Source organism: Vanessa tameamea, chromosome 5 (genome assembly GCF_037043105.1).
Source record: "Vanessa tameamea isolate UH-Manoa-2023 chromosome 5, ilVanTame1 primary haplotype, whole genome shotgun sequence".
Classification (NCBI taxonomy): domain Eukaryota; kingdom Metazoa; phylum Arthropoda; class Insecta; order Lepidoptera; family Nymphalidae; genus Vanessa; species Vanessa tameamea.
The window spans coordinates 5197497-5215284 of NC_087313.1; the positions used below are offsets into that span (position 1 = coordinate 5197497).

The 17788-nt window shown below is 30.5% G+C and overlaps 1 protein-coding gene across 1 annotated transcript; it reads right to left on the minus strand.

The window, feature by feature from the left end:
* Positions 1-10833: 10833 nt before the first annotated feature.
* LOC113392491 (SPRY domain-containing protein 7) lies at positions 10834-13853 on the minus strand. The gene is made up of 4 exons (XM_026628952.2): positions 13618-13853; positions 13234-13404; positions 12480-12809; positions 10834-12079 (listed from the first exon to the last, which is right to left on the minus strand). Exons 1-4 carry the CDS (start codon positions 13718-13720, stop codon positions 11982-11984), a joined length of 702 nt encoding a protein of 233 aa, XP_026484737.1. The 5' UTR covers positions 13721-13853; the 3' UTR covers positions 10834-11981.
* Between the last annotated feature and the right edge of the window lie 3935 nt (positions 13854-17788).

Here is a 17788-nt window from a genome sequence, read left to right on the forward strand (position 1 = left end):
TAATGATATAAATGAACGAAAAACCAATAGTAAAGGTGCCGATACAAATAAATGTACAAATTCACTCAACTGCTATATAAACCCCTACGAACGAAGTTAGTGTTCCGATGCGAGAAGTGATCGGGGATTACTCGTCCCAAACAAACTTAGATCACTCCTCGACAAATTGGTCTACTGCCTGCAGATGGCACATCAAAAGCTATTCTTGACATAGTACTATATACTTCAATTTAGCGAACTAATCTTTGTTTTAAGGAAACCAGATAATTATCCACCTCATAGTTACCACAGCTCATAGACACACACACACTGTAAGTAATATTAGCTATGCCTATTATCGCCAATGCGCCACCAACCTTGGGTATTAAGATGTTATGTCCCTTGTGCCTTTAGTTGCACTGGCTCACTAAACCTTCAAACCGGAACACAACAATACTAAGCACTGCTGTTTGGCGGTGGATTGCATGAAGCCCTATCACCAATTAAATTGTTTATTAATATATTTCTGTTTGCTTTTAATGTTCATAGTAATAATATTTTTAGCTATTATATTTGGTTTCATCGTTACCTGCCTCTGTCCCAAGTAAATGGGGACCAGCAATCGGGTATCATATTAAATAGCAAGCATTGTATCACATGTCTGTAACGAAAAAAAGTTATATTATTATTTTATTTTTCTTATATTTTTAATAGCAAATAATAATTCGTTATTATGCCCACAGAATGTAAAATAAAGAAGAGCGATGGGAACATTATATCGAAGCTACAAATTAAAAAATATATATTTTTTGTATTTATTATTATTTTAAGTAGATGAATCATAGTTTGTGTAAACATCCGGTGAACCAACCGCCTTATCTGAGTTAAAACAAGTCACGATCGCTAGACCTTTTTCAATTTTCCGCGTGTCTACTGCAATCCCTCTCAATAATGTTCATCCTTCAGACGTGAAGGACGACGATGTGTGACGACACAGCCATCAAACTTGTGCTATTTATTATATTAAACTTAATAATATTGTATGTTACGTTATAAACCAAAATTATTCTTTTAAATCAACACGAATACGGAACCAACTTATTAATCACTTGATCTAATTAATTCATTTTTTGTTACTACATAAATCGAAAATTCAAATTTTAAAATAAATATGTTCTTATGGATTTAACAATGAATAGTTTTAATATATCTATTTCTGTTGTTTGTTGTTTTTGGTTCAAGCAGATAATTAGACTGCTTTTTTATTTTGTATTATTAATCAAACATCGAGATATTTGATGTAAGTCTCATCCAGTATATTGTAATACTCAATATTACATGTAATTATCAAAATATTTTTATAATATGAGATAAGTTCAAGGGGGTACAGAATGCAATGAAGTTGTAAAAAAATAACAAATAAGAAAATAGTAAGAGTAATAGATTTATCTATAAGTTATAAAAAGAAAAACCCTGAACTAATGCGGCGTCCATAAATACTTCAACGAGAAACTCCTTTTACGGCGCTGTTTTTCATTCAATTTGCTGAAATAAAGGACTTGAAGAGATCGCGAGAGCGCCGCCGCTCTGAAGGAAACATTTCACGATATCAGACGTATTTGCATATTACGGCCTCTGAAATGAATTTATTACGAGAGTGTAAATTAAAATATAGGAAGATTCTTATTTTTGAGATTCTTGTCGTGACTGTTGAGAATTGAGACGAATGTATATATTCTAAGAGTTTCATTAGAATTTATTCAAAATAATATTACGTTGCGTTACGTTGTGTTATTGGCAAGGTATAATTCTGATATTGTGTAAAATACATAGGCATTGTGTAGAATACCTAAATCAAGCAGTAACATATTATATGACAATATGTTTGTAATGTCGTCTCGCGAGTCTCAGAGAAAATATTTATTGATAAATGATTTTTCAGATAAAATGAGTTCCTATTGGAAATAAATCAATTAAATAATGGTTGAATCAGTAACTATATACGATAAACAATCAACCGATTATGAATTGATATAAAATATTGTTGTTTAGCCGAGAGTGTCCAGCAGCTAGGACATGTGTATCTTAACATTTCAAGTTTAGGCAAACACCGTGACTTTACATTTACTAAATTTGCGTTTACATTTCAGCTCGTCTTCTCGGTCAAGGAGACATTAAAATAGCATCAGCAATCATATACATAAATTAAGTAATAAACAGTTCATTAAAAGTGAAAAAATATATATATAATTTAATATAAATAAAATTTCAGTAATAAATGTCCACTGTACGTATTATATTGCAAAAACTTAACAATTTCTACTCGTACTTTGCCTTTGTTGAAGTAGCCAGTGGTCAGAATGTGATAAATGTGTATTCATGTGGTAACAGATAGTCCCAACATCGTACAATATACCGCTAAACCACATAATATGCTTTAGGTGCATTCTTCGCCAATAGACATAAAGACTATAATGAATTAAAAAATATTTTTGAGTTGCTTACCGTACTCTCGCTGCCCTACTCACAGCCTGATGCACATGTGTGTCACATATCGGACGACGTACATTAATAAGCTACTTTATTTTATATATAACGTAGCGCCATTGAATTTGTCGTTTGATGATTTTAATAATTTTCTCTACTTAATTTAGAATCGTAATTTTTACGTTTATTAAGGGGTCCTAACAATGGCCGTGATAACGTAATGTCGTCACGTAGTGCGCTGATTGCTCCCCGTTAGACTATTTACTTTAAATTTACTTACATTATCATAAAACTTTTAGTTTTATTTATTCGATATATAGTATCCACCAACGAGCATTGAAGCAGCGTGGTGGAATATGGTCCAAACCTCCTCAAAGGGAGAGGAGGCCTTAGCCCAGCAGTGGGAAATTTACAGGTTGTTAATGTTGATATATAGTAGTTGTACAAGTATAATTGTGTATGTGTAGGTGACACTTTTAGTTTTGACTTTTATTTCCAAGTCATACGTGCCAATGGATAATCAAGATATGTAAAAATTTGCCTGTGATGAGCAACAACACGGTGACTGCAGCCGCTAGAAATTCTCTTTATATCATGTAAATGTAATTAAAACAAACAAATATAAACTTCTTTAACTTATCATGTAAGGGAAGGTAGGATACTGGTTGCAAAAGGAGATCATGGCTTAGAAACTTGTGCCAGTAATTTAGCACGACATCTCTATTTCAAGCATTTATAATGTTACCATAATGATTGCCAAAGAAATTGATGGCACATTAAAAAATATATAAAATATAGACCATGTAAAATAAAGGTAGGTAAGTTTTTAGAAGATAATAAAATGAAACTATCTTTTTCGGAGACACAGTTTACCTCAACTTACCTTAAGTTATCCCAAAACTTCGTCTACAGTTAAAATACCTAATGTTTCAAACTTAATATATATCACATTTTGAAGTTAAAATGTAATCTATAGAATACGTAAATAAATCATCCCGAACTCCGTCATTCGTTGAAAATGAAAAAAGAAAAAAGAATCAAATAATACATTTCGTTTATTATGAGCATATCTTACAGAAATAACTTATCAACATTACAATAACAATGAAAAATGCTACACCGAGGAACAAAAGAAATATCAGGGCCTTTGAAATTAATTCTGCCGCAGAAAAATTAAATTAGCCGCCGTTTTAATGAATATTAATTGGCCTGTCGGCGTTGCAGTCGCGATGGCGTGCACCTGATTAATATTAAAATTGTTTCTTTATTGGAATCAGTGAATACTATGAGGAGACTTAGACCTTAATATGATATAAGTAAATAGTTAAGTAATATATAAATCAATCAAAATACACCTTATTCAATAGACTTTTTTTACAGAATATTTTTTGAATAGTCATTTAACCAACTACATACATTAAGTGAAGCTACCACTGGTTCGGAATGCAGATTCTACCGAGTAGAACCAGCGAAAATCTCAACTTTTACTCTTTTTCAATGTTTCACAAAAATACAAAGTCATGTTAGTTACAATTATATATGTATGTAATATATCCTGCCTGGAAGTCAACAAGTATTAGCTCACCGCTTTTTTATCATATATAATGTATTGAATAATATGCCTTCTTTACCAATGTATTTTTTTTAAATTATTTCAATTTATGAAACTGTAAAGTTAAAAAATTCTGCGGAATTTTATTATAGAAATTGCCCCATGACTTTGCGGAGTCGGAAACTTGGCGTTATAAGCTTATCCTTACTTCTCGTGCACATACAATGATTAATTATCACTGATTCTATCAAAGTGATCAATGTTACTGTGACATAATATCTACTGTGAAAATAACCAAAATATACTAGACGTGCGTTATTAATGTCAGGTAGTTGTCTAACTTTTCTAACCGCGTATGCTGCGGAGCTGAATCTTCCTGTCAGGGACGACATATATATTGGTGCTGTAAGTAATTGCCTACATCACCAATGCGAAACCAACTATCCAACTATGGGAACTAAGATGTGACGTCCATTGTCCAGGTGAGCACAAACCGCAAACCAATAATATTAAATTTACTATTCAGAGGTACAATACCTGAGTGGATACCTACCTACCTACTAGACGGGCTTGCGCAAAGCCCTTGGTACTTTTACTTTTTAATAAGAAGAAGAAGAATCTATAATGAATATCAAGTTGAAACGGCCGCATTAAATGATTCGACCGGTGACCGGCGGTTTTTTACGGAATCCTTTCAATTTGGTTCTAATAACGAAATTGCAATGAGTACATACGTACCTATTTAATGAAAAACATTTTGCTTGAAACATGAATGTGTACTAAGTGTGGGAAAGTGTTTGTCGTTTTCGGCAAGGTTCAGTCAATAACTAGTTGCAGCCTGCGACTTCGCTAGTGTTTAAGGAGTTGGTCGGTGGTATTAAGCAAAAAAAGTAGCCTATAAGCCTATACCCAAGAAAAGCCTCCCTGGAGTTCAATCTTGCTTCACACCAAATTCAATTGAGTGTTCATTTCGATTAAGTGGTTTGGCCGTGAAAGAGCAACAGACAGACAGAGATACTTTCGCATTTATATTAGTATATATTTAAAATATAAAAAACGCACAAGTTAATCTTTGATTTATAATAACCTTGGGCCTGTCTTTTTTATTATTTTAGAAAGGCATAAACGCAATTAAACCACCGTGTTAAAAGTGGTAACCTTTGCAAATGGACTGGCACCACGAGTAACATAGATCACTCCTAACGCTGTCAATACGCCACCAACCACTAAATGTTACCCACTGATTTCCTAACCCTAAGATTTCAAAAGGCCTAAAAAATTCTGAGGACTACGACATCCTGTTGCAAGCATTTAGATATAACTTGGTCACTTAGATTATGCCTATAAACAATACTAATATTTATTGTTTATAAGGCATGACTTTGATCTAAAATCAAGAGCTAAGATTGTTTTTCTTGTTTAATGGTTGAGAGCCAGTAGAATATCTAATAATCTGTAACATCTTAAGAACTTATGAGTTGTAACATATTACACAAAGTTAATATTCATGATCGCCACTTACCAACAGTACAATAAATTAAAATCACTTTTCATTAACGAAAAAATTATCTCATATTAAAGAAAATATAAAAAAATTGAGAACCATTGAAACAAATCAATACTACTTAATGTATTGACAGTGTAATCTGTTTACGTTTTTCAAATTTAAATTTAAACAAAAGCTTTATGGTATATAAATTGAAACTATCACCTGAACAATGTTGAAACGGTGAACGATAAATGCAATATCCTGAAAACATTAATCATAGAGGAGTTTTAATATGCTAATAAAATGGAAACTGATACATTTACCGCGTTGAATTTAATTTTAGTTCTCCATATTTCATACGAGTTCACTATGTCTCTTAATATACGTATATACATACATGCTATTGGAATGTAGCTATTTCGACAGGCTTAAAATCAATAGCATTGAAATGATATTCATTTCATTCAATTGTATTGACATAGTTTAAGATTTATTACATTTTTTTACTTATAATTACATTCGTAATTATTAGGAGCGTATGGTTAGTTCGTTGGTTTTAGTGAGAAAGACTTCAGATACGAATGATTACCTAATTTGCGGACTAAATCTTATATGTTAATATACTTTATTTATATAAGTAATTATCGCTATTAAATGTTACTTGAAATAATTTACGTATCTAATGTAGTTTCAATCCCAATTCGTAGCCTTGTCTACGTGGCGTATTCTAACATCCCGGTAAACCGTCTAAACCGGCAAGTGGTTCACGAGTAGGTATTGCACATCTCGAATGCAAAGCGGTTATTAGTACTACTTACTTACTTTAACACTACTCTACTATCAGTATAAAATAAAAATTCCGATTCACTTTGCTTTAATAATTTAAGACTTACAATGACAATCCAAATAAAAATTTAGCTTCGACAAACGTTAGTAAATTTTATATATACAATATATGTATGTGCATATTGTTGATTCGTCCGTAACAATAGCTTAGCGTATATCGTTCCTGAAAACAGCAAAAACGTATTCGGCTAAAAAGCCCGTGAATATAACTCCGGCATTTGCTCGATATTGCAATTTGGGTTTCCAATAGCGACTTTTTGTTCTATTCAATGAATACTGAATATATATACGAAAGAAGCTCAGCATTCGTATTGTAATTTGATCGAACACGTTTTAAAATAAAACATATACCAGCCACTTCGCATTAAGTACATATACCTATATAGAAGTAAATATATACAGTCAGTGCTTGACAGCTGGTCAAAAGCCGCCTTTTCAAAAAGGATTAATTCAAAGAAGGACATTTCGTTTGGTTTTTTTTTCTAAATTTTTGTTATCTCAGAACTCCGTCATTTATAAACCGATTTAGAGTTTTCGTTTGAGAAGGTACTGTATCGTTTAGTCCCTTTTAAATTAAAAAAAAATATTTAGGTCGGTATGATATTTGGAGCCTATTCTACAATCACCTTTACTGGGATTTAATGCACGTGCCATATGCAGGTATCTATTTTACCACTGAACAAAGATTAATTCACGTATTCTAACATCTCGTCTGATTTAAGGTAAAGTTTAAGTTTGTGGTTTTGTTAGACAACTGTTGCTGTTTTGCTTCCTTTATAGTATGTTAATTTCTATGTTTAACATTTAAACGAAGCTGGAGATGAATAAAATGATCGTGATAAGATGTTCTTTTAAGGATTACTTTTATAATTTTGTTAATTATTTAATACATGTCCGAAGTCCGATAAACATTCTTTAACTTTCCATTAGTAATGGGTAATTGATTAGTATAATACGAAGCGTATATTTTTCGTGCTTTATTTTTTAATATCTCGAAATATTTCTAAAACTTCGGGTTTAAATCACGAGGTATTAAATAAAATATTGCAATTTTCAGCAAACGTTTTAGAGGTTTATAAATTATTCGTACATAATTTTCATCCTTTCGTTAAAATTGTTTGTACAGTAAAGTAACAAGTCCACAAATATTGTCTAGTAATATTCCATAACTAAACTAAGACTACCAGGTTTGCCAGATCGTATCGTTACCAGATACAAATAGTGTATAATTTAGTCATCAGATGCATCCCTTTTGTATAAATTGTATAATGACGAAAATAAATTGTATTATTACAAAATTCCAATTAAAACAAATATATATATATAGCTAGAATGAACATTTGAAGTTAGTAGAAATCTAAAAAAATAATACATTTTGTTTTGTGAGTTTGTATTTTGTGTGTAATTTTAATGACCCAGTAGTATAAAATTAGTTGGTTCTAGTGGCAGCCCTGAAGGCTACCTCTCAATTTTAGTTTAGGCAATTCTCGCTTAGAAGTTCCATATCAATCGCGTTGCAAATAGAGCACCAATTAGAACAATTGAAAATTGGAATGAGTGTTTGAAGAAGTAATAAATCAGTTCGTTAAAAATTTACTCAAGTACCTAATTCAACAATATTTACTATTGGCCGGTTAAAGTAATAGTAATATGTGGTCCTTTATTCATAATTTCTCAATTATCATCATCAATCCTTGTTAGTACATTGCTGGGCTTATTTCTCAGCCGTGTTAAGACACGCAATGAAACAGGCTGTTTAGTTTTTAAAAAGGCGTTCAATCGATACACTTTTTTAAATTGATAGGTGTTTCTTGTAATTTCAAGCCTACTTGATAAATACACACGAACAAGTCTACTCTAAATCTGTATTTATATGTATATATGTAGGTACCTAATTACAAATGAAGAAGACTGATTGACATTGATTGAAACCTATAAATTTTTTAGAGCTAAAATGATTTTTTTTTATTGAATAATACAGAATTAGTAGGCTTAGAACTATGTTAGATTTACATATTCCATGCTATTTTCTAATAGCTCAGCTATATTGTGCACTAATATAATATAATATTATATGAAAATAGTTCTTGAATATATATACAATTATAAACAACACACAACACTATTTCACTTAACTACTTATACCCACTTTAATTTTACTTCCAAAGTTCCGATAAGTTTCGTGGAGCTTCAAGACGCCATTTTTCGCAAATCCATAATGAATATTATAGAAGTGAAATGTTGTTGTTGGGATCCGAAAGTTCAACGAAACTATAACTCTAGAAACGTGAACAAAATTATACGGAAGAGTATAATAAATATTTAAAATAAAAGTCTTCTAATATTAGTAAATCAAAACGTTCTGTAAATTGTTTTAATAAACGATAAGGAGGAGTAGAGGACGCCGTTAGTCGTGTTAAACTCAAATAGACGCAGGTAAATTCCGAGATGTTTGAACCTAGGCTCCGCTGGATCTTCTGACCTTATATGCTAACCACCTAGATATCCATCCTGTGCTCGCAGATAAAAACAAATGAAATTATCATGTATAATAAAATATTATCATATATATACATATAATGTTAGCTTCTGTCTTCATTTATGTAAATTCATTGATCGAAAACTTATACTACATTCTGTTGGCTAAGACCCGAACCAATGAAATATTGTTTAAAGTTACAAGCATTTTTTATTGAAAAAAAAAATGGAATTAGCTTCAGATCTTTTCAGTTGGATATTTTTTGTTAATGTTATGAAAATAAGTAGGTATTAAAATTTAATTTTATAACAATATTTTTATTGTGTCATGTTATGGAAGTCAAAATTATTTTACGAAATATTAGAAAGCAAAATTCCTTACGAAGTCTCTTTTTCTTTATTTAAATAATATAAAACAAAAATATTATAAATAAATACAATTTTAATAAGTAGGTATTTCATATCATAATTTTAGTGATATAAACATGTTATCATTTAATCGTTAAAGTTTAGTATTACGAACTATTGATACTGTGATCAGTTTATAACATTTTGAAGTTTAATTTGTACATTTACATTCTTTTCAGATTTTGTTATCACTATTGACGTTATTTATACACGACACATGGACATGTGTCATGTGCCGTGTGTAACATGAGTGTAACATTTTAATTCGTACTTGTCATATTCGTTTTTCAATAATTTCGTAGTGTTGAAATTTGATTTAATTGCAGACCTTTTAAATCAACATGTAAATAATCACAAATAGACAAAAAAATCCGCTGAGTTTCTTTCACCGGTTCTTCTCAGGTCAGGGTATTTTCTTTTCCGCTAGTGTATAATTTGACAATCAATAAACGTGTTATGCTTCTATATTGAATAAATAAATTTGATTAAATTTTTATTTGATAAAAAGTACATAATGAAACATAATTAACAGAAAGGACCGTATTGAGATCATATTATTTACAATGATAAGAAACATCATAAAACCCACTCCAACTTACTTAACAGTATTTTCATTATTAGTCAATAAATAAAAATATAATAGGTAATATTATATAAATATATATTTCATATTTTACGTGGAAAAATCAAACCGTAATTGATACATTTTAAGCTAGAAATATAAACGACTAGGTATTTAAGGAATTTATTCGAAATAATCTATTTTTGAACGCCCATCACGCAAAACCGCTGAGTATTTTGACATGAAATTTGTACCATTATATTCAGCGTGTTTGAGATATTATTAGCTAAACATTATCATACAATATATCTCAATGGATAATTACGAGTCTGCTAATATTTAATAAATTAAAGAAAGATTAACTTACTTTCAGTAAAATCTCATATAAAAATACACAAAGAGAACACAATTATTTATTTTTATTTTGTTATAATTAGATTGGTTTTAATATATAATATATATTTAAATTTAATATAATATATATTTAAAAAAAATACAGATATTATATTCTAAAAAATTCTTTTAACGGTCAACCCTAATTTGTAAACAATAATAATTTAATGATGTGCGCATCACAAGGGCATTTTCTGAGATCGTCTCGAAACTACAATCGGGTAAATTCCTCGAAGGAAATGCCTCATAACTCCTTCCTGCTCTGAGCCGGGACCTTATAAGAAAGCCAGTAAGGTTCAATGAGGCAATTAAAAGAATATGCACTAGACAGGTTTTGGTTTACTATAAAACATTTTTAAATAATATTCATAATCAACCTGTGCAAAGAAAGGCTTTCAACATTATTTGTCCATAACAATGAAGACTATGTTGTAGGGAAGTGCAGCATTGTTGTTATATATAAAATATATAGTAATTAAAATTTTAATTCTTATAGCTGTATTCATACATTGTTAGACAAACACTTAATTACATTATTTCTTGCCACTTTGCCTTTTATGGATATATTTTCAACTTATTTACTTACTTCAAAAATAAAGTTCTTAGTATTACAATCAGCACAAATAATAGACACATAGATGAAATCTGAGCCTACATTTATTATGAGTTTATAAAAAAAGTAAGAATAATAACCTAAAATAAAAGATAAAAAGTTATTTAAACAAATACATTATATTACTGTATTACTTTAAAATTAATATTGATATTCCATCATTTTGATTTAAGAAGCACTGGGCCACGTCACACCACTTACAAAAGCACATAAATACCATTAAACCTAACGATAAAAGCACATTTATTCTTTAAGAAAAATATATTACAAAGTCAAATTCTCATAATTTGCATTAAAATCAAAATATACATTATTCAAATAGATTTACGAACACACAAACAAACAGTCATAATTTAGAAAATAAATATTCAACTTTCAACACTACACCAGTTCAGATTTTGATATTGTTGTTTCTCATTGCCCGACTAAGCTATCATTAATATCTAAATGTACTAAGATACACACTACTAACATAACCAAATTAATTACAGAAAGAATTTTAATTAGATAATCTTACACATAGGAATGAGTTATCACATCTTTTCTTTAAGTCTTTATAGTGATCATTGTTGTGAATGACTTGTTCGAATACACCCTGGTTCATTGCTTTTTTGATTATTTGTCAAACATAAAACCTAGTCTTTAATGAGTCTTTGATAATTTTTGTCACACATTAATAACGGCCCTAACTATACATGGATATAAACTGTAGTAATTTAACTTCTACTAAACTTGTAAATGACAGAGTGAACTCCTCATAGTAATATCAAAAATAATACTTTATAATTATTAGGAAAATATAATACACCATTATATAATATTATGATAAACTTAAAATAAACTTCAACTCTGTGTGAAATATTAGATACCTAATTAGACATCTAATTACAAACAGATAATCTGTTGAATAGTATGTCATAGACAAAAGCAGAATATTTTTATTTTATATTTATTTATCTTGAAGAGCTCCACCAACATCATTTATCATCTCAATAATTTTAAGGATAAATGAAGACATAGAGGGTTTAGACAGTAGATGTAACAAGCAATATACAAGTCGACAGTCTTAATTTAGAGTATTCACGCACACATTTATATGATCACATTTAGAGCGAGAATACAAGAACCGTCATATGCACACATAAGCATTTACTCCTTAACTTATTATATTATGTTAAAGAAGGGACTGTTCCACCATTATTTTTGCATATCCTGATGGTGGGGGGTATCTGAAGTTGTCTAATATTATATCCAGAATGGCTCCATCGTCCACTGAAAGAGATATAATTTTACACATAAATTATAATACACTTTTTTTTATTAGGTCCTTAAATATGAAATTGGTGTTTTGTGCGGGAGGCATATAATGTCAATTTTTATTTGTAAGATATGTATATTTAAGTATGCACCATTGATCCCTTTGTAAAAAAAAAACTAAACCATGGGGGCGAGAATCAATAAACTCTCTTTGGCGGTTTGGACTGCCCCATCAGAATTGAATTTTTTTCCTTGTAAGAAGTTGTCCAAATTTCGAGACCTAATAATTATAACTATAATCCACTGATAATATAGTGCTCTAAAATTATTTTAAATAGCTCATACATGCATAGATACAAATCAGTTTTTATGTCAATAAGAGAAGACAGAAACACTTTTACCAATTACTACTCACCAAAAAGTGCCGGGTAAACAGTGCTTTTTATGTTTCTAACAGGGATCTCCATGTTTTCGCCATTAAGGAAAAAGTTTAGCTCTACATGGTCATATGCAACACCAATGATGTCTCCTTCTCCTGGCATCACCGCAGCACTCTCCTCACCCTTTTCACTCTCAGGTTTTTCATTCTCTGTCTGGTTCTCATTATCATTTGAAAATCCTGTTGTAACTAAGAGTTCTGAAGTAGGAGATTCCCTTGAGCCTGGTTTTAGGTGATATAATTCAACATTGTCATGCCGTACTGTTCCATCACTGTTTAAACACCACGACTCTTTGTCGACTCCACCTGCAATTAAACAAAAATCATATTAATTACTTAATGCAAATGAACCACATTCAATATGATTTGATATGTAAAAATTAAACATTTGCAAAATTTGACCTATTTACATCATAGTGCTTCAAATATGGATGTTGTTTCAAATAACGCTAATATAATTGTTGTGTAATATTGGCAGTGATTGGATTATGTCATGACTCATTTGACCTACAGCTATGTTGGCAATGACCTAAGGATGGGTCATCCACAGAATATTAAGTGGTTGCCACCTGGTTTGCCAACCGTGAGTTAAAAAAAGTTAAACTTAGTTTAAGGTAAATTAATCTCATGGCTAAGAATGTTTGATTATTTTTATATTAATATAATGCAACACTTTTTTATTAGGTATGAAAACATTTGTTAAACATTTTTTTTATAATATGTATCGTACCATGGACTCTATTAAGATCTGCGTCCCTTGTCGCGAGGCCTACAGCCCACACTCCTCCCTGTTGAAGTTTCACTTCAAAATATGCTTTGTTTTGAACAAGTGGTGCATTTCCTAGAGCACATCCAGAACCACAAACGCGCTGGCCACCTTTGACTATTACTACCTCATGTCCTGGAAGAAAATTATGATATAATGATTAAAAATTGGTATATTAACTTAAGTCTATTTAAAACACTACCGAAATGTCATCCCACGCATTTGACGTTCAACTTAGGAGTTTAAGTTAAACTTAATCAAATAAATACTGTAGTTGATAATGTGTAATTATGTTTTGTGGTATATTATGGTTTCGTATTAAAAAATCAATATAAAACTAAATATTACCCATATGCAATGTATCTAATTGTACTGGATTGCTCTTTACACGTATTGGTACGCTCGGGGTTAAGGAAAATCCATTAATGCAGTTTTTAAAGCAACAAAACATTTTGTTAAGCTTAATATTCCCTTTTAAATGAAATTAATAAGGCTATATAAAGCCAATATGTTTTATTTTTAAAACACCTTATTTACTTTAGACAGTCACAACGTCATTTTCGAATGACATTTGTGTTGTTAAATCGAAAATCGAAATGACATTTACGTCTTGTTATAAAAATTACAGTAACGTTCTTAAATGTTTTAGTTTAAATATATACAGTATGCCATTTTTACATTGAGAGTATATAGTTTTTCCAAACAACTCTTAAATTTGACTTTATATTATTATCGACAATAATTGATCTACGGCGCTATTTTTAACTACCTATTCAGCGTGGAGTCACAACAATTTACTGAATAGTTTAAGAAATAATCAAGATAGTTATGATTTATCAGGAAATGATCGGATTCTACTTCCTTTTTTATCTTCATTCGTACAAAATGGGTCACATGTGAATAAACCAAATACAGATCAAAATATTTATATTTACCTTATTTATATGTATTTACCCCAACATTAATAACTTGTAAAATAATCGTTTTACCACCGTGTGTTTATATGTTTCTAATTCACATCGTGACACCGTCCGGAGGTGAATTATATACACATGGAAATTTAGTGGTGCTTGCCTAGGTTATTGGTTTGGTTACCTACATCGAGCCTTCCTCGTACTTCACAATATCTTTACCCAAGGCCTTTCTATCATATGTACACTATTAGATTTTTTAAGTATGTTATTCGTGGATTAAGTACAAATAAAGGGTTGCTTAACTAATGTCTTACGATTTACAACCTTTTTTATTATATATGAAAAATACGTCTATTAAATTGAAAAATTACACCTAATTATGAAATGTTTCTTAATTACTTCATATCACAGTTTACCTATTTTTCCCACAGTTTTAAAAACTCGCTTAGCGTAACTAGTTAAGTAAACATCACGTAACATTACGCTGTTCCGTTGGTTTATGTTAAACACTTTTCTTTAATTTGGCTATTTAGTAGAAAGCATAAAACATACTTACAATGTGCATAATTACCGTTAAAAAATGTTTCCACCAATCCAAAAATATATATTATAAAATATTACCAATCACAATATAGTATAAAATAAAGTTCCTTCCCGTTGTCTATCTGTTCCTGTGTATGCTCAGATCTATAAAACAACGCAATGGATTTTGATGCGGTCTTTTTAGTAGATAGTGATTCATAAGGAAGGTAGATATATATATATATATATATATATATATATATATATATATATATATATATAATAGTACATGTATAATATAATAGAGTATCACAGATAATTTTAGAGGATTCTAATGTGATGTCGCAAATAAACAAACATTGCATGCCCCTACATTGCAAACGCTGGCAGCACCCTACGAGAAAGATCAAAGTAAAGTATTACAGTACTAGATGTACCCACGACTTAGTACGCGTTTGAATTTGACATAAAAAGTTAAAGAAAATGACAATACTTTCATACAGCATTTCATCTCCCTTTTCAATCCTTTTTGTAAATAAATAGTACTTCCGTTCCCAGGGAACCAATGTCAGTCCATTGGTTCTCTTGCCATCATCACGACTAACGGGGCCACGGAGCTCAATAAGAGAAGGAACATCAATGGTAGCAAGGCCCTTTGTATCTTCAAAAGAACCGTGGCGAAAAGCCTATCGGAACTCCTTGGTCAAGAGAGGACATGTAGGTAATCCGAAAGAGTCCATCTCCTTTCACAAAGCACAGCAGTGTTCGTTGTCTAAAAGTGTCCCAAGATTTTTAGAGGGTAACGTATGCAACCAGTGAACCTTTACATGCAACTTTATTTTGTCGTTTTTGTTTCTGTTAAATTTGATATAAAGAGTAGAATTTGTTATAAAGTTTTTATTTTATATCGACCCATTCTTATGTTCGAGGCCAAAGTTGGAGTCTAATTTCCTAATTTCGGATTAATTATTTACTATGAATTAGCAATGCAAATATTATACTTATTGAATGCTCTATTTGTGTTAAATATTGATCCATATAATTGATGATGTAAACTAAACTATCGAAAAGACGTAGGTATTAAACTTGATAAAAAATTTAATGGGTTTTCAGCCAGGTGTGTATTATATGAAAGGAAATTTGATAAAAATACATTATAATATATTATCATCATCATCATCATCATCATCAATAATCATCTTATCTATCATATAAATGATAAAGAGTATTATTATATATTTTTTTTAATATGTACATATTATTATAAAAAACGTTTTGTTTGTTTTTCTTTTTAGGTTTTAAATTTTATTAAAAATCGTTTGGTATTTGAGACATTAGCTAAAATAAAAACTAATTATAGGTTACTTGGTAAGATAAGGAATACACCACTGGGTCAATTGTACCCGTACCTGGCTTGACCAGTAAGCCAAGCAGGAGGAACCCGCTCTATGGGTAAGTTAAGGTGTTGAATTATTTAGCATTAATAAAAATTATTGTACAGTTCTGATTATGAATAACTAGTTAAGAGATGCAGGGACCATTGGTGTTAGGTAGGGTACATGTCCTTTTGCACCCCTGACAGGGGCATTTACAGTTTGCGAAATTTCCTAATTGAATGAGTAGTTACCAAACAAAAATTGAACAAATAACAGACTATTGATTGTATCAATTATTAACTTTGTATATATTTAAGGACTTGATGTAAATTATTCTTATGTAAGCAAAAAAATATATTTAATTTAATATTACATAATTAATTGTTGGGGCAGTTTAACTCTGGATTTGTTGATGGTTGTGAAGAGAGAAATTATAAGATTAAGTAACCACTTCCATCATATTTTTATTCTTCACACATTACATATATACCTAGTTCACATATAATTATTTAAAATATGTTAGGTTTGTTGCCCTATAACTTAATATCAGACGAAACTAATTCATAAGTAGGTAATAGTCCCTAAATACATTCTTCAATTTTATTTAATACGAAAATGATCTGAAACTAAAACGAATGGGAAAATTGATCTTGGGATAGGAATTGATCAAAAATATAAATTTTCTATACTTATTCGATTATACGCATAAATCTTAAATTATTTTAAATCATGTATGTATGGGGTTTTCTTGCTTTTATGGCTTGACTTGGCCACTGTGATCCCTGATCCTACTATTTTTGATATACTTAGATAATACTATTACCTCCATAAATAAATCATTGACGCACAACCACTCTGGAGAACAAACTTTCACCGGCGGTTTTTCCAAACCGATACGACTAGGGAATCTTCAAGAAAAGAGCGTACCCATTCCTTAAAGGCCGGCAACGCACCTGCAAGCCCCCATTTGTTGCAGATGTCCATGAGCGTTGGTAATCACTTTCCATCAGGTGAGCCTCCACCTATAACATAAAAAAAAATGTTTATGAATGTGTATGTTTAAAAATGATTAATAAATAAGTAGGTACCTACCTATATACTACTTTTTAACCATAATATTTTATCATAGTAAGTATAATTATGTAAAACCCTTCCAAAAACCAGTTAAATACAGTTTCATTTTTTACCTTAGCGCAAACATTTTTTTACAACTATCTAACAGGTTATATTTAAGTTTTATAAACTTCATTAATATTCTATTAGGTTGAACCTCTTCCAATAGTATTTTAACTTTTAAAGAGATATCAATCTCTAAAGTCTTTTAAATTGATAGGTTATTGAATTATTCTAAAGGAACAAAATTTTAATCAATACAGAAGTGTCCGCAGTAAGAAGACCTTTTAAAGGAAACGATTTGGAGTTTCTATTTGTATCAAATCTATCAGATAATATTGATTCGCACCCTTAAATCGAGCGTCATACAAATTATAGATAAATACAAAAACACAAAAGTAAGTTTTTTAAGTGTAGCTCTTCCCAAAAAAATCGGCCTGAAGTGTACTTCCTATTACTTCTTCGATAGATTGTTTTTGTCACGGGAAGTACAGTCGACGGCAATCTCTCCAATCCGTATCAATGAAAGCCATGGCAGGTTGTTTTAATGAGCAAAAATCCCACATAAGGTTAACGTCCAGGTGGCGAATATCT